Source organism: Oncorhynchus mykiss, chromosome 26, assembly GCF_057628025.1.
Source record: "Oncorhynchus mykiss isolate SJ-2025 chromosome 26, ASM5762802v1, whole genome shotgun sequence".
Classification (NCBI taxonomy): domain Eukaryota; kingdom Metazoa; phylum Chordata; class Actinopteri; order Salmoniformes; family Salmonidae; genus Oncorhynchus; species Oncorhynchus mykiss.
The window spans coordinates 14,229,190-14,252,256 of record NC_143047.1 but is presented as its reverse complement, the minus strand read 5'-3'; the positions used below and the strand labels follow the sequence as shown (position 1 = coordinate 14,252,256).

General features: G+C 41.7%; 2 protein-coding genes across 3 annotated transcripts; one reads left to right on the top strand and one right to left on the bottom strand.

Annotated features, from left to right (window-relative positions):
• Positions 1–6: 6 nt before the first annotated feature.
• LOC110506428 (polycystin-1-like protein 2) lies at positions 7–11,963 on the bottom strand. The gene is made up of 20 exons (XM_021586029.3): positions 11,876–11,963; positions 11,335–11,396; positions 11,023–11,085; positions 10,654–10,809; positions 10,295–10,454; positions 7,237–7,496; positions 7,036–7,158; positions 6,686–6,905; positions 6,237–6,418; positions 5,879–6,109; positions 5,675–5,776; positions 5,406–5,584; positions 4,504–4,650; positions 4,130–4,332; positions 2,412–2,599; positions 1,869–2,004; positions 1,564–1,759; positions 1,137–1,356; positions 929–1,013; positions 7–330 (listed from the first exon to the last, which is right to left on the bottom strand). The coding sequence occupies exons 1-20, from the start codon at positions 11,943–11,945 to the stop codon at positions 284–286; spliced, it is 3,030 nt and encodes a 1,009-aa protein (XP_021441704.3). The 5' UTR covers positions 11,946–11,963; the 3' UTR covers positions 7–283.
• A 2,068-nt stretch (positions 11,964–14,031) lies between these two features.
• On the top strand, positions 14,032–22,918 carry LOC110506427 (dihydroorotate dehydrogenase (quinone), mitochondrial). Of its 2 annotated transcripts, XM_021586028.3 has the most exons (9): positions 14,032–14,127; positions 14,581–14,790; positions 15,056–15,255; positions 17,571–17,653; positions 19,661–19,848; positions 20,161–20,274; positions 21,058–21,211; positions 21,623–21,782; positions 21,893–22,918. In XM_021586028.3, the coding sequence occupies exons 1-8, from the start codon at positions 14,110–14,112 to the stop codon at positions 21,700–21,702; spliced, it is 1,047 nt and encodes a 348-aa protein (XP_021441703.3). In that variant the 5' UTR covers positions 14,032–14,109; the 3' UTR covers positions 21,703–21,782; positions 21,893–22,918. The 2 variants fall into 2 exon arrangements, with proteins under 2 accessions (XP_021441703.3, XP_090078300.1); XM_090222174.1 differs by lacking the exons at positions 14,032–14,127; positions 14,581–14,790; positions 15,056–15,255 and adding an exon at positions 15,685–16,602 and having other exon boundaries at positions 17,557–17,653.
• The last annotated feature ends 149 nt before the right edge of the window (positions 22,919–23,067 follow it).

Below are 23,067 nucleotides of genomic sequence, written 5' to 3'. Positions count from 1 at the left end.
CAGGAATAAAAGTTTCTAACTATCAGCTTATTACTAAATATTACAATTTCAATGATACAGTAGTTTTCAGTACATTCATACATATGATGCCTTATACATTTCTTATAAGATAAGAGTAACAAGTATTCAATAAAAACATAACTATATTTTCAAAGAACTTATATTCTCAGTTTGCCACGTTGATAGTCAGTGCAGCAGAGCAGAGGATGTCTGTTGTAGGGCATCAGGTCTTCCAAACCCATCGATCCTCTGGAGACAGCGTGTAGAGCTAAATTGTGTTTCTTCAGTGCATCTCCCTACCGGAGTACAATTTACACATCTCCTGTTGTTCTGTAAAACAGATAAGACAGGCCTCTTCTTTTCAACATCTCAGAAGGGAAGCTCAACAGAATCCCTGTGAGCCTGACATGGTGTGGCATACTAACACAGGTTTTAGATATTTGTACCTTTATTTTAGCAGCTTAGTCTCAATGATATTAAACATATATTTTACACTAGAGGCCAACATGGCAGCAAAACACTATGCTTGTCCTACTATCTGAGAGTAAAACACACTTACAGCTCTATTCCAGTCAAAAATGCATATACCATTAATTATGCAGAACAGACAGGTTTCAATAGTTTGACAGAAGCCATTCATATCCAAGGCTTGTTGTATATCTACACGAGAGTAGGCGTGAACATGGAAAAAATGTAATTTTCTCTCTATGACAGTCCCTTTAGATACTGACTTTAACCCTTCTCTCTGCTTGTAAAACCCTTCATCAATACTGAGAGTTGGGTTGATGTCATTTTGTAATTGCCTTTTCAGAGTACTAGTACTGACAAACACAGATCAATTATGCCTTTGTAAAACTGACACTAAGGTAAAGCATAAGGGTTTTGTGAGAGCCCTGTACAGTAGGTTTTCTGTGGTAGAGGATCTTACCTTTCAGGAGTAGTCCAACCTCCTCACTGTCTTCTACTGCCACTGGTTTGAGGAGGAGGGCAAAGAAGATCGCCATACCAATTACCTGAGAATAAACCCAAGAATCAAAACAAAATTCTTGTTTTTACATCTGCTGATGATTGACTGATTGATTGAACAGAACTTCAGGACTATGTTCTTCATGTAAGATATAGCGCCCTGGTCTTACCTTAAGAGGCTGCAGGATGAAGATGCTCTGGAAGAGGGACATGGCCAGAGAGATAACCCACTGGATGGACTTCTCCCTCCCATAGGCAAAGCCATACATCAGGGTAAAGTACGTGGACACCACACTGATGGAGACGAGCAAGAACCAGCCCACAAACACAAACCACCAGGGCAGCCAGCAGCTTGAGCTTTTCCTTTTCTCCCTAGCAACACGGGGAGGACTGGGAGAGGAGGCACAGAGGAAACACAGATCTGTCTAGGTACTTGGTCAGAGTAATGTATGACAACGATATTCACACAAATACAGAGCAATTCAACTTGATTGGAAACTGAGAGGAAGGGAATGACGTGTAAAGTTCTTTTTTGAAAAGCTTAACTTTTAATTCCGTTATTTATATTCCCTTCTCTGCACAGGCATATTGGCCAACCTGTAAGCCATGTGGCTGGTGAAAACCATCTCGGACGTCTTCTGCAGCAGGTGGACGGTGTTCAGGATGTGTTGACGGGCCTCTGGGGTGGGGAAGGCACTCTCATCCAGCCGCTCCAGGCACATGGACAGGTGGTGGAGGAAGTACAGGACAAACTTGCTGCAGTAGACCCAGTGTGGGTCACCCTCACTCAACCCTAGTGATACGTAGGCAGACGCATCAAATCTTAGGACATCTCCAACAATTACAATGACGTCAACACCTGTATGACTTGTACGGTTGCTCTTGCAGTGTCAGTGAAGCACCTTGCATAAGCTGAATGACCCCTTGCACTCTACCCAAGGCTGAGCAAAGGTCATCGCATGACTCCAGCTTCTTCTCTAGCTCAGGCACTTTGTTCTTCTGGCTCTTACAGAGCAGATTCACCATCTCCTCTGTGTCCTAGATAGGGATGTAGCACACAGGAATACAGTACTTAAGGACAGAACATACATAAACACAGTTGCTAGTACCAATCTTAATAATGTATGTAGTTCTGTCCTTGAGCTGTTCTTGTCTAATTCTGTTTTGTATTATGTCATTCTGTATTATGTTTCATGTTTTGTGTGGACCCCAGGAAGAGTAGCTGCTGCTATTGCAACAGATAATGGGGATCCTCATAAAATACCAAATACCAATCTTAATGGTTGATATAACCAGTAAGATATTTTATGGCCTTGGAGTTAAGAAAACAGGAAGGCCCAGCGGAAAGGAATAAACGATGGGAGTGTTTGAAGGTTATAGACAAAGTATGGAGCAGAACTATAACACAGCAGCAACACTTTCTTTTGAAAATGGAAAGAGAGGACCTTAAGAATGGTTGGCATGGTAACAGCGAGGGATTTCAGGCCCTGAATATCGTGGTTCTTCTCCTTTGGTTGGGCAACTCGTGACTTGATACTGCGGAATATGGTGATGATGAGGATGTTGATGGGGAACATGAGCAAACCGCTTTCCACCCCCACCATGATCTCCTCCCAAGTGACCTCCAGCGAACCTGGGACATGAAAGCACACACCATTATGGAGTCAAGGCACAATAACAGAGGCTATATCACTCAATCTATCATTCAATGTCTGAACACTTGTTGTGTTGTTCTGGGTCAAGTATTCCTTAGCCGTATGAAAGGTTTATCAATGGCTTGGGGTCATTGAATAACCACTCTGTGCTGTGTGACAAGGTCTTTCAGGTCTGGATAGTCAAAGGAATGTGGCTGAAACGTCTATTGAAGGGTTATGAAGAGCCTTCCACTGCCTACAACTACTAGTCCTTGTAACTCTGTGAACACCAAGGAGAAAAGAGCCTTGAGTGGGACCTTGCACTTATAATTGAGACCAGTCCTTGTCTTTGATACTTGACGCAGCTGCATCTAAAAGTCTGATATGTTACCATCCATATTGCAGGCTATTCGTAGTTCCCATGTACTGCACTGCTCTCTTTTTACTGTAGAAAAAACTTTTTCCGTTAGCCAAAATGTCCCATTTCTATTTGAGTGGAGAGTAAAATTGCCCATCCTTATCAGATGCAGCTCATTATTTCCCATCCTTATCAGAGGCAGCTCATTATTTCCCATCCTTATCAGATGCAGCTCATTATTTCCCATCCTTATCAGAGGCAGCATCGTTATCAGATGCAGCTCATTATTTCCCATCCTTATCAGAGGCAGCTCATTATTTCCCATCCTTATCAGATGCAGCTCATTATTTCCCATCCTTATCAGAGGCAGCTCATTATTTCCCATCCTTATCAGAGGCAGCTCATTATTTCCCATCCTTATCAGAGGCAGCTCATTATTTCCCATCCTTATCAGAGGCAGCTCATTATTTCCCATCCTTATCAGACGCAGCTCATTATTTCCCATCCTTATCAGAGGCAGCTCATTAGATGTGGGCTCAGATATGAACGGCTCAGTCACAAAAGAGGACTGATTGACTCACCATCAAGGACTTATCCAGTACAATGTTGTATCTCTATTGATAGAATAATTTGTATGTTGTAAGATAATGGCTAAAGTGTTCCACTCTGAAATGGTATAATAGTGTGAAATGTTTGAGAATCATAAGAACATAATATGAGGATGTGTGTGGCTCTGTTAGAATTATAATAATTGGGTATTATAGTCTTTAGTAGGGATGTAAGCAGAGTGAAGTTGTACAACAGATCATAGAAAACCTTCAGAGGTTTTCTAACCAAGAGGGCCCCAACGGGGGAGGGGAAGTGAAAGCCTTGAAGAATGAGACAAGATCAAGATTGATGGTTCTTTCTCTACAATGTGGTTGGTGGAAAAGTACTGGTTGTTTGAGTTGGGAGTAGCCTAAAGAGAGGAATGTGAGAGTGTATTATAAAAGGACTGGGTCCTCATTTTTGTCTTTAGAGCTCTCATGAATAAACCACAAATAACCTTTTTTGCAGAATCTGAGTCTTTGCCTAATTTCTATTGACCCTAGCTTTACAACCTAGGGGAAATTAGTCAAAACGATAGTATCATCATTGAGATTGAAAATTCTCGTAACATTTATGGACTTACCAATGGTGAAGATGACAGGAGACTGATGGTTTTTGGGGATTTTCCAGAAGGCGATGTTGATGGCCATGGTGCAGAGCAGGAGGCTCATGCAGCAGGACACCCTCTGTGCTCGGGTGAACGGGCTACGCCAGGGAGGGTCTACGATGGACACCCAGATGTGCTGATCTCTAAAGCCTGACGACGTCCTGGTCTGGAAAATATTTCTGGGACATAGAAAGTGTGGGACATTTAAAGGAATTACATTGGAAAAGTAGACGAGGATACACGGGTTCAGAATTAAACTCCATGACACATTGCAAGATGTTTGATCTAGCCTAGATATCCTCTACATACTGTACATGTTGTAACATTGTATTCTACCAGTGGTCAGTCACCTAAAGCTTCTGATCTCATTCTTCTTGGCAGCGTTGAGGGTCTTCTTGGTCAGCCCCTCCCCCCTGTCGGAGCTCAGCCACGATGAGGACAGGAAGTGCCAAACCTTCTGTCTCTGCAGGTCTTGGATCGTCACCTTGTTGAGATACCTGGTGGGAGGAAACGTGACGTCACACTCAGGAAACTGCTTATTATTCCCTGTGTAGAGAAATAGATTCTTCAAAGTCCCAGTGCAGTCAAAAATGTGATTTCCCTGTGTTTTATATTTCCACATTATGAGGTTGGAATAATACTGTGAAATTGATGATAATGCCTTTTTAGTGTAAGAACTGTTTAAAAATAAATTTCAGCCTGTTTTGGTAGGATGGAGTTTTGGCCTACCTGGGGACAACAGACCAATAAGAAATAGAGTTCCAAACCTATCTGTTAATAACAGATAGTTTTCCCCTTCCCACTCCGAAGATAATCCTAGCAAAATCCTTTGCTAAGAAGCTATTTTGTTTCTTATTGACATTTTAATTGAAAACAATCACAGTAAGGTACTTAATTGTTACCCAGAAATGATTTGATATTGAGATAAATACGGCAGCATTGAACCTTTAAGACAGGTATTAAACAGGAGGAGAGGAGGTGACAAGGTGAGGTGAGGTGAGGAGGCAAGGATGATATTTTGAAGTGTCATTGTGATGAAACTCTACCAGGTCTCCTGTGGTGAGTGGAGCAAAGCTTGATAATGTCACACCTAAACTACTTTAACAGCCCAGTATTTATAGGTCCTAGTTGTCTTGCAGATTCTTAACCGAACCTAAGAGTTCAGTGTGCCACATATAATTTTAAACATGCCTTGACCTTAAACAAGTCACAATAATTACAGGGAGGATGTGTCATCTGCCTTGGTGCTTACCAGGAGGGGTGCCCCCCAGAGTTGTCATGGCACAGCTGGATGCCCGTCAGCTCCCCCAGGGGAAAGGGTGTGGTCACCAGGAACAAGTCCACACCCCTTCTCTCAAATACTGGTTTATCAGGGTCACTTAGGTGGTGGGGCTCACTCTCTCCCTGTGTACCCACCAACTTGACTGTCACCTACATAAAAAATACTCTAATTAGCAAATTCCTATGCTAAGTAAACTGACCACAGAATGAAGGATCTACTCAGTTACCACCCCATCTTACATTGGCAGAGGTACCCGCCCCTCTCCGACTGCCAGTCTGGACATTCAGTAGGTAGTTATAATTGGCACATGGGTGGTTATCCTTCAGGAGTGTCATCTTCCTCTGTGAACAAAAAAAAGTGTTTCAGTGAGTGTATGTGCGTGCGTGTGTGTGTGTGTGTGAGCGTGTGTGTATTTGTGTTTGTACACGCCTTGATAAACTCACCCTGGTGAGGGCCCTCCTGTCTGCATAGCATGCCCAGAGCAGAGTGACCAGGTACAGGCCAAAGAAGGCAGAGAGCAACGCCACCACCACATAGTTCTCATTCACTGTGGCAAAGTACTGAGCTGTGAGCGACACGTCTACGTAGTTGGGCATCACAAAGAAAGAGCTCCCAAACGATGTCAGGTGGTTACACAGACAATGTGTCATCCTGGGAGTTGACTGTATACCCACCTAGAACAAGACAACACAGACAAACGCCTTCGCAATATCACAAACACATTTCAATGCTTACCAATTAGGTTTGTTCATACTCTGATGGAGACAAAGGAGGGATAGGGCTCATTAATAGCAGCCTCACCCAGCAGCCAGCTATGCTCCATGTCAGCTGTTTAGTGTTCCAGTACATGCACTTAGTAGTGAAGGTGGTGATCTGTAGTGTCAGTCCCTTGCTCCAGGTTGAGTTAAACAGACTGGCATTCACATACCAGGTGCCTGTTCCCTTTTCCAACATCTCAGGGGTGACCAGCCAGCGATAACCCTCTGAAAGACCACAATAGGCTATGAACATGGATCACTCTGTACCACCCAGGCTAAGAAAGAAAACCAACAATACCTTTTGAGAGCCCAACCTCCAATTACAGTGTGAAATGTCAGACAGACATGTCTTAAAGCTTGTGAATCACCATGAATATCAAAGCATTATGTGAATCTATGTACATACCAGACAGCTAGAATGACTGAAAGCAGTAGTACACTGGGTGTAATGTTATGCCAAGCGGTAACTATGGTGATGGAGTCCTCCTCTACCTGTGTGTCTCAGGACGGTGCGGTGTTTATAGTGGGTGTCATTGGGTGGGGAGCCCAGACCCAGCAGCAGTTCTATGGATACATTGACACTGGGCTCTACGGTGAATATGACTGTGATGTTGGGGTCCGTAGTGTTGAAAGAGGTCCCAACCTGAGCCCCTTCCTCCAAGGATACAGTTATACCAGAGAGCACAGGAGCATCTGGGCGTGGCAGAACGATCTATAGTGAAGGGAGAGAAACAGCCAAACCTATTTGCATTTATGGTTCCCTCATCTCTGTTAGGGAAATGAGGATGGAATGACAGCAGGCTAAAGTTAAAGTAGTTGGTCTGTTCTATCCTGTAGCCTACCTCAATTAGCTCTGTCAAGTTTTCTACACTGATTTCCGTCAATCCATCCCTTAGTACAAGGGTACACACCGTTCCTGTGATGTTTTCAGTCGACGGATATGGGTTGCCCAGAAAAGTGGTCATCTGAGAGGAATAAAAGATCATCTGAATAAAATACTATTTGCACAACGAAACAACATCAATGTTGTTTACCGTACACACCTGTACATTAACAACTGAGTGGTTTTCCAGAGAGGACTGTAATGCTGAGAAAGATGGAAGCTTGATGTATGCATCGTCGTCTGACCTGAGAACCTTGTTATGCATTTGTGATTGGGTGAGGCTGAGGAAGACAAGAAGACAAGAGTCAGACAGCTTACATTCGAGTAGAGGACAGCAAGATGCATAGTTATACAGTCTTAGAAAAAAAAGTGCTAAGTAGAACCATAAAGGGTTCATTGGTTTGTCCCCATAGGGGAACCCTTTTTGGTGCAAGTTAGAACCCTTTATGAAGGGTTCTGCATAGAACCCTCTATGAAGGGTTCTGCCAATAACTATTTTATCCTCTAAAGGTTCTACCGAGGACCCTTATATCTTTGAAGAGTTCTTACTAGAACCTCAATGAACGGTTTCCACCAGTCTTATTAGCCTTTAAAATGAATCTCTGTATGACGATACTTTATATGTTTCTTTGAGGGCTTAGTTATACAATAAGTGGTGTTAAGAAATTCCAGTTTTACAGGCCACATCAGGTCAGCAAGTCACATTATGCTGGTTTGCAAAGTAAGGTGTAGTTCTTATTGGAGTCCAGCCAGAGTGAGGATATCCAACAATCAACACTTTTAATCTCCGCAATTTGCATTGAGAATGACTGCCAGGGTTGGAAAGATTGATTATTGGGACTACATACCGGTACATCATCTAAACTAGAACAACCATCTCAGAAATGAGTGAAATTAGTCCAACTTCTAACAGATTGAATTAGTTTAGGAAAATGTATGCTATTTATCTTTGTGTAGCATAAGATTAATCAACCAATCATTGCACAAGCAAAAAACACAGATATTGAAACAAACAATTCTGAAAATCAACCTGCAATAGAGCATGCTGAGAAATATGATAATGAGTGGTGTGGTTTTGAGTGTTTTACTCTCCAGTCGTGGCCAAAGGTTTTGAGAATGACACAAATATTCATTTTCACAAAGTCTGCTGCCTCAGTGACTTTAGATATTTTTTGTCAGATGTTAATATGGAATATTGAAGTATAATTACAAGCATTTCATAAGTGTTAAAGGATTTTATTGACAATTACATTAAGTTGATGCAGAGTCAATATTTGCAGTGTTGACCTTTCTTTTTCAAGACCTCTGCAATCCGCCCTGGCATGCTGTCAATTAACTTCTGGGCCACATCCGGACTGATGGCAGCCCATTCTTGCATAATCAATGCTTGGAGTTTGTCAAACCCAATTTGTGGGTTTTTGTTTGTCCACCAGCCTCTTGAGGATTGACCACAAATTCTCAATGGGATTAAGGTCTGGGGAGTTTCCTGGCCATGGACCCAAAATATTGATGTTTTGTTCCCAGAGCCACTTAGTTATCACTTTTGCCTTATGGCAAGGTGCTCCGTCATGCTGGAAAGGGCATTGTTCGTCACCAAACTGTTCCTGGATGGTTGGGAGAAGTTGCTCTCGGAGGATGTGGTTGGTATCATTCTTTATTCATGGCTGTGTTCTTAGGCAAAATTGTGAGTGAGCCCACTCCCTTGGCTGAGAAGCAACCCCACACATGAATGGTCTCAGGATGCTTTACTGTTGGCATGACACAGGACTGATGGTAGCGCTCACCGTGTCTTCTCTGGACAAGCTTTTTTCCAGATGCCCCAAACAATCGGAAAGGGGATTCATCAGAGAAAATGACTTTACCCCAGTCCTCAGCAGTCAAATCACTGTACCTTTTGCAGAATATCAGTCTCTCCCTGATGTTTTTCCTGGAGAGAAGTGGCTTCTTTGCTACCCTTCTTGACACCAAGCCATCCTCCAAAAGTCTTCAGGGGCGCCCTGAAGCCTTCTTCACAACAATTGAACCTCTCTCCGTAAAGATCTTCATGATCAGATAAATGGTTGATTTAGGGGCAATCTTAATGGCAGCAAAGCAATGATGATGGCACGTGTTTCCTTGCAGGTAACCATGGTTGACAGAGGAAGAACAATGATTCCAAGCACCAACCTCCTCTTGAGGCTTCGAGTCTGTTATTCGAACTCAATCAGCATGACAGCGTGATATCCATCCTTGTACTCGTCAACACTCACACCTGTGTTAATGAGAGAATCCCTGACATGATGTCAGCTGGTCCTTTTGTTACAGGGCTGAAATGCAGTGGAAATGTTTTTGGGGGGATTCAGTTCATTTGCATGGCAAAGAGGGACTTTGCAATTAATTGCAATTCATCTTCATAATATCCTGGAGCATATGCAAAATTGCCATCATACAAACTGAGGCAGCAGACTGTGAAAATGTATATTTGTGTCATTCTCAAAACTTTTGGCCACAACTGTACACAGAGTAAAAATGACACAATCACACTTGACTCTGGTTATTAACACCAACACTGGGGATCTTATACACCACTGAGTGTTCCGTTAATTGAACTCCTGAATAGAAAGGCTACACTTAAAAATCAACACTAGGTAAAACTGGCCAATTTGCTGTGTACCGTACAATATAATACTGGTTCACTCAGACTGGTTCACCTACTCTCTGCTCAATAAAATCACAGAAAATACTGGCAAAGATACCAACTATGTCAGTACTGTATATGTACAAGTATTAATGGAATACCAGATGCAGTAAAAACACAAATATTGACATATAGGTTGTTTAAAACCTCACACATACATTTTTAAATTGATCAGATTACTCAAACTCCAGATGTTAAAGTTTAAGGACTGAGGTAAACACTAATGCTCAGGAAATATTTTAATGGAAGAAAGAAAAAAAAAGAAGATTTTTTTTTTTTCAGATTCAGAAGGGTTCTATGCAGAAGAATCCTTCTTGACTTCCAAGGAATCTGTCTTGCCTTCCAAACAATCATCAAATAACCCTTTCTTCCAGAAAATGGTTCTTAGGATGAAAACGGTTCTAGGTAGAAGTCTTTGCCTTACAAAGAACTCATCTTTCAAAAAGGTTACTTCAAAAAACGTTTCTTAGTAGAACCATTTCCTTGTGCAAAGAACCCTTTTAGAACCCTTTTTCTACGAGTGTAGAATTGGCGGATATACCAATGAGTGAGATGGTGGAGGCCCAGGTGTAAAACACTAACCTGATCTGGTAGATGCTGCCTGTTGGGTGCTTCACGATGAAGGCCTCATTTAGTTCTGTGTTCATTACTAAGCTTACTGCCTTATAAATCTCAAAGGTCAAATCAAACATTTCCTTGTCCTGTTTGAAGACAGCAGAGCATCAGCAACATTCCCTCTCTATTGTCATATAGTTTACAGTATGTACAGCACATTAGGTTTAGAGTATGGACATTAGGTTTTCAGTATGTACAGTACATTAGGTTTTCAGTATGTAATCCAACATTTACATTTTACGTGCACCTACTGTGGTACCACTATGCGATCATTGCTTGACCCACCACTTTAGTGTCACTGTCCTCGCTACATCTTTTCATTTTGAGGAGTATGACACCCCCAGCACAGTTGATGAGGAGGCTAGCTGTTGTGTTGTTTAATCTCAAAGCACTTGGAAACAGCATCTGTGTTCCATGTAGTAGAAGCTCAAGGTACTTTTTCTGCTGGGGGAGGGTACAGGTTAGGTCCAAATTGACCAGACACAGCAGTATCACTTATTTAATTACATTCACTGTTTGCTGATTTGATAATAATATATCTCCGTGGTGAGAGAAAGCACTTTGACTGAAAGTTCTAGTGGCCCTAAACTTTATCATCTACTCCACTGACCACACCCAACTTAATACATGTCCATGGTCATTGTGATGCTTTACCCCGTTGGCGTCTGTAGGCTCTCCTATAGCCTTTTCCATTCTTTCCAGTTCCATCTGAGCCTCCTGAAACAAAACAGAGGATATGACTACAAAACTACCAACCACTGAAAACTGTAATTGTGTTAATGCTTTGATAGCAAAAAGTGCTTTGAATATCCCACTGGGCACACACTGGTTGAATCAACGTTGTTTCCATGTAATTTGAACAAAACTATGTTGAACCAACGTGGAATAGACAATGAATTGACGTCTGTGCACAATGGGATGTGACAAAATATCACACTGCACTTTTAACACGGCAACATTTCTGACCTTGAGGAGCTCATCCATCTTGGTCACTTGTTTCTCCATGCTAGACAGACTCCTTGACATACCTGTAGGATAACAAGGAGAGGAGAGAGAGAAAGAGAGAGAGACGTTTAGTTTGTGGAAGTAAATGGTTGGTTGAAACCGTGAAACGAATTTGCCATCATACTTTACACCAACTTACGGTTGACTTTAATTTGATGGCTTCTCCAGTGTCTTGATTTACCACTTGCTCGCTGTTTGTCCTACAAAAGTCAACAGGAACCATTCATATTCATAATAACTTTACTGACGCTGCACCATAGGATTACACCAACTGATAAAGGCCACTAATAAAAACCACTTACCATACTCTTTGATGCATTTGTAGAGATATTAAAAACTGTAGAACAAGAATTGTACAGCACATATTTCATTCATTATATCAGTGAGGCCTCTGCACTATTGTTAAATAACGCAAGAAAATGCTGCAGCATATCTGCTTACAATAAGGATCAGGACACATTTTTAAAAACATGTTAAAATGGGGTTATTGAAGGTGCTGTACCCAGGGTGCAGAGGAAGCCACGCCGAGCGCTGCAGTTGGTTGAGGTCACCAGCTGAAAGGGATCCATCATCACATAGGTGCAGAGGAGCGGGACCCTCCCATTACTCTTAGAAGTACCATTCTCTCCTGTAGCATTATACACTACAGACACATGAAACAATTATTGAAAAGCTATGAAATTGACTGTTTTCCATATAACACTGTTATTTTAACATTCGGTTTTCCAACAAAAATGTATAATTTAAAATGTCCTTATATTATAGCTGACGGATCGAGTGTGAAAGCCTGGTTCTAAGTTTTCCCTATGGCTATGTTCCAAGACAGGTGGAAATAGGTCTCATTACATAAAAATAATGGATTTCCTGACATCATTTGACACTGATAATCTATCTATAGTGAAGACGTGCCTCACAACTGGTAACTGTCAGGGTTTCCAGTTAAGACATGCTTGTCATTTACAAAGTGCCTCTGTACAGCTCATGAATTCCACGAAGACCATAAGCAGTGGCTTAATTAAGATCACTCAACTTTATCATTGAATTACAACATCTATTCCATTTTCATGGTTCACAGAGAGCTTAAAGCTGCAATCAGCAGATGAAACAATAACAAAGTGTACTCCCCTCCACTGTTTTACTAAAAATCTAAGGGATGGGCTGGAGAAATGTACCCACTGGGCAAAAACTGGTTGAATCAATGTTGTTCCCACATCATTTCAACAGAAGATTGTCATGTGATGAAGTTGAATCAATGTAGAAAACTGACAGAATTTTGAAAAAAAGTAATCAATGTAAGAGCATTTTGTATTTTTTTTCACCCAACATGAAGTCAATGACATGGTGATATTTTTTGTTATTTTACACTGAAATCATGTTAGTTGACAAATTTAAATCAAAACTTGACATTGAACTGATATCTGTGCCCAGTGGGTAACCACTCTCAAATTCATAGACAGAGCTATGAATGCAAGGACTGACAATCCATGATATCAACATTATAGTTTTAAAAATGTGTTGAGGCTATACAGTGTTTGTTTACATTTAGTTTGTTTACAAACATTGGAGTAAAACAAGCTTATATTTTGAGTTCTGATGGGGTACGACACTTGAACTGAGCTCATATTATTCAAGAATCAATGGGTACATTTCATTCATTTATATGTCCAAAAATGGATGTAACTTCAATTAGAGCTATAGAGAAATCAGTATCAAACAAATCCTCTGACACAGTGCAGCCCTGGAACCATAGTATAGAGTGGTTTACTAGTATTTTCTAGTGGGTTACCAGTATTTTTACTCACCGATCACTGGCCCCTGGTACTGCCCTATAACACCCTTAGCCACCCACCAAGTGAGGTTTTTTGTGTGTCTCTCTTTCGAGAAGTCCTGAAGGAAGCTCTTGGTCTTGCAATTCAGATTCCTCAGAAGTTTCCCTCCTCGCTCCTTGCAGGACTCCTGGGCTTGAGACCAGCTCTTTGGCTTTTGAGAAAACTCATAGGCCATATTCCTGAACACATGTTTGAATTTCATTGAAGTGGTATTATCTGCATCCTCTTCACTGCATGCTGTACTGGCCGTAGATACAATCCCCACAGAAATCCACAAAAACAAAGAGGCTCGTATGAACAAATCCATTATAGATGGTAGAGCTATGATAGCCTACAATCTGCAACAAGTACTGATCTCAGAATAAAGGCAGACTCTGCCCATCTTATGGAAATTAGAAAGCTTTCTTTCGAAAAACTGTGAATACACTCTTACTACATTAGGAAAATCACTACAGACACTCAAACAACATGCAAAGTGAAAAAGTGCCTTTACGTCACTCAATTGTAGAAATTTTGAAGAAAAACCTTTCTCAATCTACTTCACTTTACAAGTCAATTTGATGTAGCCAAGGACTAATATTGACATTGAACAGGGTTGTAACAATACATCTTTGGTTTTCAATTGGCTTATGAGCTATCCCTTCATTTTGAACATCTGCCATTTTATTTGATCTTATTTGTGCAAATTTACTCAGTGAATTACTAGAGTTACTAATGAGTCCTTTGTCATATTCATATGTTATATTCATCCTAACAAATTGTAATGTTTATCATACAGAATCATCACTGAACTCTGATTTGCCGTTTTCAGAGCTGCCTTTGAAGTATCGTGAGATTACATTCAGGAAGTGATTATCGGCAATGTGAAAGAAATGCTTCCAGACGTTTGCAAAGTGATATAACATCCATGGCGGGACAACTGAAGGTAACATCATTCATGAAGCAGTGTTGTTTTAATAGTTTGTATTTGTCATGAACAATGTTTTGACTATATGGTAAGCGAAACTGGGCAGTAACCACTTCACGTTAGCTACTACAATCAGTGTTGTTGAATGAAGTGAGTTAGCTAACATGGCTCAATTTGGCTTATTACCATGTGACTAGCTAGTTCATGTAACCAGCCTCTGTGACGAGAGAAACTAGTTAACTGTTTGCTGGATCCTGAATGACCAGGCAGGCATGCTAAATTATACCCACTGGGTTGTACACATGGGTTGTTCAGTGCTGGTAACGCTAGTCACTGGGTATTATGGTTCACTCTCTGTCATCTAGTAAAATAACAATAATTGCAACTCCGCTCAGTTCACCTGGTGTGCTACAACAACAGTGCATCATATTTCAGTTTATTCCCATCACATTGTCTTATTTTTCTTTGCAGCGTCTGAAGGACGCAGTGAAGATCATTGGGTCCGGCAGCGTCCTGTTTGTCTCCTACCTCACTGCTGTGGGAGATGAGCGCTTCTACACCAACCAGCTTATGCCCTTGCTGCAGAGGATTGTGGAAGCAGAGACAGCCCATGTCATGGCAGTGAGGTTAATCGGCCTAGGTCTGGTGCCTCTGAACCGCTACCAGGACCCAGTATCACTGGTCAGTATGGGAGGAGGTGCCCTTTAGCCTGTTGGGTGTTTTGACTCTCCTTGCTTACTCTGAATTGCCTTTAAGTTGGTGTAAGATTAGAATGGAATGTATACTTTGTTTGAGAACCTTCACTCCCACTGTCTCATAACTCACCCTAGCTAGTCAAATCTCTTTGTTAACCTTTTTAATCTAAGTTGTTACTGTAATTTGTCACTGTGTACTTCTATGGAATTTAGGCAACAGTTTGACCTGGCGTTGTTACTTCTTATTCCAGGAAGTGAACGTCATGGGCTGTAAATTCAAGAACCCCATAGGGATAGCAGCAGGATTTGACAAGCATGGGGAGGCTGTTGACGGGCTTTATAGACTAGGCTTTGGCTTCGTGGAGGTGGGGACCATCACCCCCAAACCCCAGGAGGGGAACCCCAAACCACATGTGTTCAGACTGACCACTGACCAGGCGGTCATCAACCGGTACGGTTTTGAATGAATAAGACATGGCTACTGAACCATGGCATGGCTGTCATTCATTATAGATGAATGTTTTTAGCGGCAGCGAACAGAGACATCACAGATGTCATTCGCCACTCTGTTCAAAGGGAATAAGCCTGCCGCCTTCACGTTTCAAGTTTTGTTTTTTCACATTGAGCCTGGTGACAGACTACAATATGAATTCCCTTTTTGTCTTTGCTGTAGCACAGCTTCTTCACACTGAAATTAAGGAGCCAAATTAATGTTATCAGGGCGTTACACCGCTACCTCCTTGCGTTCGCTTCCATTCTCTGAAAAGTGCTGTGAAATAAGATGCCAAGGCACAAACATGCATATTCACGAGTTGTTAGAACACAGTACTTTGCGTATATGAAGGGAAATATTGGTTGTCAGAGAAGTTAATCCTTAGTTCAGGAAAAAGCTTCCCAGATCCAAATGTAAATCCATGTATTTCTAAATTATTGATACACAATAAAGGTGTGCGTTTTGTCATGGCTGTCTATGCTTGCTTGACATGGTTCTAAACATTTTAAGATTTTTTTTTTTGCCACAACTTTGGAAGTTTGCTTGGGGTCATTGTCCAGTTGGAAGACCCATTTGTGACCAAGCTTTAACTTCCTGACTGATGTCTTGAGATGTTGCTTCAATATATCCACATAATTTCCCAACTTCATGACGCCATCTATTTTGTGAAGTGCACCAGTCCTTCCTGCAGCAAAGCACCCCCACAACATGATGCTGCCACCCCTGTGTTTCACGGTTGAGATGGTGTTCTTCAGCTTGCAAGCCTCCCCCTTTTTCCTCCAAACATAACGGTGGTCATTATGGCCAAACAGTTCTATTTTTGTTTCATCAGACCAGAGGACATTTCTCCAAAAAGTACGATCTTTGTCCCCATGTGCAGTTGCAAACCGTAGTCTGGCTTTTTTATGGTGGTTTTGGAGCAGTGGCTTCTTCCTTGCTGAGCGGCCTTTCAGGTTAAGTCGATATAGGACTCATTTGACTGTGCATATAGATGCTTTTGTACCTGTTTCCTCCAGCATCATCACAAGGTCCTTTGCTGCTGTTGCACTTTTCACACCAAAGTACGTTCATCTCTAGGAGACAGAACGCGTCTCCTTCCTGAGCGGTTTGAAGGCAGCGTGGTCCCATGGTGTTTATACTTGCGTACTATTGTTTGTACAGATGAACATGGTACCTTCAGGCATTTGGAAATTGCTCCAAAGGATGAACCAGACTTGAAGGAGGTCTACAAAAAAAATGTGGAGGTCTTGGCTGATTTCTTTTGATTTTCCCATGATGTCAAGCAAAGAGGCACTGAGTTTGAAGGTAGGCCTTGAAATACATCCACAGGTATACCTCCAATTGACTCAAATTATGTCAATTAGCCTATCAGAAGCTTCTAAAGCCATGGCACAATTTTCTGGAATTTTCCAAGCTGTTTAAAGGCACAGTCAACTTCGTGTATGTAAACTTCTGACCCACTGGAATTGTGATACAGTGAATTAATCTGTCTGTAACCAATTGTTGGAAAGATTACTTGTCATGCACAAAGTAGATGTCCTAACTGACTTGCCAAAACTATAGTTTAACAAGACATTTGTGGAGTGGTTGAAAATGAGTTTTAATGACTCCAACCTAAGTATGTAAACTTCTGACTTCAACTGTATATACAAGAAGTACTGTAGTTTTGTATAATTTCAAATCCAAAGTGCTTGAGTACAGAGCCAAAACAACAACACATGTATCACTGTCCCAGTACCTTTGGAGCTCACTGAGGATGTTTCCAAATGGTTTGTCTTTTATTTCATGGAGTTAGTAAATGACAGTAAGTCTTTGTATATTAAGCTAGAATCAATATGATTAATTCAATTTAGCATGGATGATATGCAGGGATATGAGATGCTCAGACTAACAAGCCCCTCATATAATAATATGCCGGAATGCTACTTTCACTCCTCGGTGAACAACAACACAGCTTCCCAGAAGTTAAAAGTCAAGATGAGTGCATTAGATGATTAAAGGCCTCATTTCCTTATGGTGGTGTTTATTACAGTTTTACTCAACTGACTGCAATTATTTTGCCCAAAAAAACATCTGGATTTCATGTATTATGGATTTTAGTAATCAAATAAATTGAATGTGCACTCTGGACAATTGGGGATTAACATATACTGTATCATTATGGCATGATAAAGGAATGGATCCTAAATTGCTGATGGCTTTTTTGGCAAATGTATGGCTTTTTGTGTATTACATCAACTTAACCACTTGATTATGTAGTGGGTATGTTTCAGATATGGGTTCAACAGCTGTGGTCTTGCAGCAGCACGGGAGAGACTAAAGGCAAGAGAAGGCACCCAGGTAGAGCTGACTAAAGGTAAAAGAGACACAACTCCTGTTTCTGTGCTGCCTGTCAGACTGATAGATGGGGTTGACAGTGAGCTGATAAGTGCCTCAGGCACACAGCCAACTACACGACACTATAATCCTCTGCCCCTGTTTTATATGGAGATTCCCTTACCCCAGGCTGTTCCTAATACCAATCACACTCTGGCAGGGGAGCTAGTACACACTTACAAATGAGTCTCCAAGTCAGAACAGTAGTAGCCTACACTGTCTTGTATTGACAGACAAAAAGCAAAGGACTAAAATGTTTTTGTCAAGTTATCGACAAAAACATTTTCACCATTGTATTTTTACAACATTGATTTATATCTTTGATGGAGAGTGTTTGCTTAAAGTTTGATTGAATTCAATTTGCCATATTCCACTAGTTTTCAGTAAAATAGAGCATTCGTAACAAAATGTTCCCCACTGATTTGGATTGGGACATTAAGCCGAAATCACAAGGGGGAAGTCCGTCAACGGCGTGAACTTGCTTGTGTGAGAGTAGCAAGCATGAATTCACATAGATGACGTAACATAAACCAGTTATTAAGCCATGATTGTCATGGAAAGCGGTTATAAACGGTTGTATACTCTCTCAATCTGAGGTACCTCATTCCAGGTTTTCCAGCCATAGTCGCCTAGACTATATGCCCATGATCGAAAGCAAAACAGGTAGGCCGCTGTATATTGCTTTCCAATATGTAGTCTATTTGTCAGATAAACCTTAGCCTACAACCCAATTTACTTTTTTTATTTAAAAAATTTGACCCCCTTTTTCTCCCTAATTTCGTGGTATCCAATTGTTAGTAGCTACTATCTTGTCTCATCGCTACAACTCCCGTACGAAGGTTGAAAGTCATGCGATACACAACCCAACCAAGCCGCACTACTTCTTAACACAGAGCGCATCCAACCCGGAAGCCAGCCGCACCAATGCGCCGGAGGAAACACAGTGCACCTGGCCCGCCATAGGAGTCGCTGGTGCGCGATGAGACAAGGATATCCCTACCGGCCAAGCCCTCCCTAGCCCGGACGACGCTATGCCAATTGTGCGTCGCCCGACGGACCTCCCGGTCGCGACTGGTTACGACAAAGCCTGGGCGCGAACCCAGGGTCTCTGGTGGCAGAGCTGGCGCTGCATTACAGCGCCCTTAACCACCCGGGAGGCCCCCAATTTACTTTTTAACCATACAACTGTTCATAGCAAAGTAGGGAAGATCATAACAATTCCGAATTCAAATTCCCTTTGGAACAGATTTGATTAATTTAAAACAAGGCACTCGCTAACCATGCATTTGGAGCTGTATTTCAATCCAATCGGCTGTAAGCAACAACGGTGATACTGTCAAGATATGACATTGACCACGTGATATTTAATTCTGAAACAAATCCAGTTTCTAAATGTAGAATGTCGTTGCGTTCATGCATTGCTACAACGTTTTCATAAGCACCAGCCTATATAGGCTTACACAATGGTGGCGCGCTGTTAAACTTATGAACACTAAATAGACATTAGCTATCCATTTCACAATTCCAGAGGTAACAATGCACCCACAGTCTATTTTTTGACAGTTTATCAGCTCATTTCACCAGCATTGCTCCGCGTAGACGTGAGAGAAATGATCATCTGGACATGTGTGCAACATTCACCTTCTGCTACCATGTCTGTCAAGCTGTCTACACATACAGTTTGATGCATAGTTTCGATAAATCCAATTTATGCGCCACACAGAACGCACTGCATCTGCCTCCAACTCAATGCTGCGAGGCAAATGCGGCGTTCCATTTGAAGTTAATGTACGTCTGGTGTACCAAAATACAATAAATGTCGCCGTTATCGAGGCGTCATTTGATGCGGTATACGCTCGTGACGCAGTTGACGCTTGCGGACAGTGTTTTCTCTTAGTTCACTCCCATGCATTCTATTTATGTTCTGACCTTAACCTCTCCCAGGGACTCATAACTGGAATAAATCCTGTTGTTTGTGTGTTTTTAGCTGGCCTGCCCCTGGGCATCAACCTGGGAAAGAACAAGCTGTCGCAGGACGCAGCGGTAGACTACCTGGAGGGGGTGCGGACGCTGGGCCCTCTGGCTGATTACCTGGTGGTGAACGTGAGCAGCCCCAACACCCCAGGCCTCAGGGACCTGCAGGGGAAAGGGGAACTGCGACAACTGCTGTACAAGGTCAGTTGGTGGCAATTTTTGGCTGACCTAGATATGATTTATTTATCCTTTAATTAACCAGGATATCATTCTATTTATGTAATGTTTATAGTTTATATATCATTGGCTTTCCAGAGAGCAAGCTGTTGCAACTTTTCCTTTATTGAAGTCTGGTGTTTCTGTTCAGTTCGACTTTTATTGATATAGACGGGGATCTTTCATTTGGGTTTCTATGTCAAAAGATAATTGACTTCCCATTAGACAACATACACATCACATAAGCACAGCACTGTTTGGATTGAACACAATTAACCTTAGGAAAAACCCATCCAGGTGCTGAAGGAGCGTGATGCCCTACAGGGGGCGAGCAGGCCCCCTGTACTGGTAAAGATTGCCCCTGACCTCACCGCCCAGGATAAGCAGGACATTGCTGATGTGGTCACAGAGGTCAGTCTGAGGCCTAGCCACACAGGGGTCAATGTGGTTCTGTGGGCCTGTCTATGTAGCCTACTCACCAAGCCTTAACCTACAGTATATAACCCCCAATGACTTAGGGCTGCTTACTTTGGTCATCCGTGTTTCTCCTGTTTGCTCATCTTCCTGAGCACACTTCTCACATAGTCAGCTTGTGTTCTGTAGCTGTCATCAGATCAGTCTTGCTGCCATGGGTCTTAGCCATGCATTAGTGTTGCCTCCTATCCACTCTTTATGTTAAGGGTAATGGAGGAGTTTTGTGTTCATGTAAGCGGACAGACTCCCAATGGAAAAAGACCGATAGAAAGCACAGCAAATATGTAGAGTATTAGATATGTTACGGTACATTTGTCAGACAGTCCAATCATTGAGAATGAAGATGAACAAATCGTAACATATTTTTCATGATCCATCTGTTTTAAAAGTGAGTTCTGTATTCCATTGGAGTTCGTGTAGCATTCTTATTGTTCCAGGCACACTTAAACGAATACACTCAGGCTGCGTTTAGACGAAGCCCAATTATAATTATTTTGACCAATTGGGCTGCCTGTCTAAACGCAGCCTGAGTGTATTCGTTTTAAGTGTGCCTGGAACAATTAAATGAAATTTTATTAGGATGCTACACCAACTCTAATGGAATACAGAACTCACTTTTAAACAGATCGTGAAATATTCTCAATGATTGGGTTACTTAAATTTGTTTTGATGTGGTGTTATGGGGTAATGTCAAATAGGTAATCATGGTTTGTGTTTTAGCTTGGTGTGGATGGGCTGTTGGTTTCCAACACTACAGTATCCAGGCCTGAGACTCTACAGGACCCCCAGAGTAAAGAGGTGGGAGGGTTGAGCGGCCAGCCCATCAAGGAGCTCTCTACATGCACTGTGAGAGAGATGTACAGCTTGACAAAAGGTAGGTTGGCTCCATGAAGGATCATCAAAACACTGTTAATGGTTCTTGCTTCAGCTGATACTGGCTTGATTACTATTATTTGACCATGCTGGTCATTTATGAACATTTGAACATCTTGGCCATGTTCTGTTATAATCTCCACCCAGCACAGCCAGTAGAGGACTGGCCACCCCTCATAGCCTGGTTCCTCTCTAGGTTTCGGCCGTTCTATGGAGTTTTTCCTAGCCACCGTGCTTCTACACCTGCATTGCTTGCTGTTTGGGGTTTTCGGCTGGGTTTCTGTACAGCACTTTTATATATCAGCTGATGTAAGAAGGGCTATATAAATAAATTTGATTTGGATTGATTGATTGTGGGCTGGGTTGTATAGAATGTTCTCTTCATTCACCCAGTATTGCTCTCTCATTGAAGGTAAGGTGCCAATCATTGGAGTTGGGGGTGTAGCCAGTGGACAAGATGCCCTGGACAAGATCTGTGCTGGAGCCTCATAGGTTAAAGATGTGTACAACTGAACCAATCATGGTCCACCAGTTATCACCAAAATCAAAAGGGAACTAGAACAGCTTTTAAAGTAAGTGTGAACTTGCATGTGTTCTTTTTACTGAGTGGCTTCATATGTGGCTTCATCTCGTCAAATTGCTTGTATTTTGTAGCATTCTGACCTTATCCTATGTTTTACAGAGAACAAGGATTTGCAAGCATATCGGATGCTGTTGGAGCTGACCATAGAGGAGCCGAGGGGAGATTAACAACAGCCTAGTTAGGAACAATGATCAAGGCTCTGAGTGTTAGTATCAGTCAGCTCTACAGGTTTGACACTACAGTTTCCTGCCTTTACTTGAAGTCTATAGTACATGGAGTGGCTTGCCTGATCAATTCATGTAACGACTGCCTAGAATGATATCTGTACACGCAAATATTACAGCCTATTACAAATATTACAGAACCTGCCCCATTTCACGGTTCTTACTTGGCGATGTAACCGTAAGAATGGTTAAGTGCTAAATGACACCAAAGTGCTAACAGTATTTTGACACTAGCAGTCACGTCATGTGTAATGTATGTAAAAAAATAAATGAAACGTTTAAAATTAGGTAAATATGTGTGCTCTTCAGAAATACTGTGTGCTGCTATTTATACAACTGTGACCATAGAAATTGAACATTTGTTCACAAATAACTTCCATTCAAAGTGCTTAACTTCACGTCTCTTGTAAATCGCTGAACTGCTACCCACATAATGGAGACCTCGTCTGAAATTAGTGCTGATCACCTAGCAATGAGCAGAATGACAATTACCTGACAATTACCATTTAGCCTTGCAGCAGTAGTCAGTTAAACACTGAGGAAATATAACAGCGTTGACATTTAAAGAAAGGGCAATGGCACAATTACTTGCCAAATGTCAGCAGGCTTTAATTACACATGATCCCACTGTAAGATGGTAAAACTTAACTCTCAGCAGTATAACTGAGGAGAAGTGTACCAGAACAAGCTGACAAAGAGGACCAAGTCCAACCGGATGCACTAATAGTTCTGTCTTATTTCTGACCTGTTACATACATTGAACTGCTCCTGTTACGAGTGTAATGTCAAGGGGGTACTTAATGGATGTTAAGGCATGTACATTAAACTATATAGTTGACCTATTTGAGAAACATGAACCTTCGAGCACACGCCTCAGGCAAGAATAAAAGTCCATTTAAATTATGTCTTGACTGTCCATATCTTATTTAGGTATTCCACACAATGAGCATGTTATTGGGAGGCAGGGGAAACGCTGTAAATGATCATCAAAACCTTGGTTGATATTGAGGGTTTATCGGAACCGGTCTGTACTCTCCTGTCATTCTCAGA

Bases quoted from the DNA above. Each gene is read 5' to 3' on its own strand.
- LOC110506428 (XM_021586029.3), bottom strand. From the start codon at position 11,945: ATGATGGATCCCTTTCAGCTGGTGACCTCAACCAACTGCAGCGCTCGG. The intron at 11,086-11,334 runs GTCAGAAATGTT...GTTTTGTTTCAG, and splicing joins AGATGGATGAGCTCCTCAAG to GAGGCTCAGATGGAACTGGA. The intron at 6,110-6,236 runs GTGAGGCTGCTA...GTCTTGTTCTAG, and splicing joins GGAGCATAGCTGGCTGCTGG to GTGGGTATACAGTCAACTCC.
- LOC110506427 (XM_021586028.3), top strand. The intron at 15,256-17,570 runs GTACGGTTTTGA...GGTATGTTTCAG, and splicing joins GACCAGGCGGTCATCAACCG to ATATGGGTTCAACAGCTGTG. The intron at 20,275-21,057 runs GTCAGTCTGAGG...TTTGTGTTTTAG, and splicing joins TTGCTGATGTGGTCACAGAG to CTTGGTGTGGATGGGCTGTT.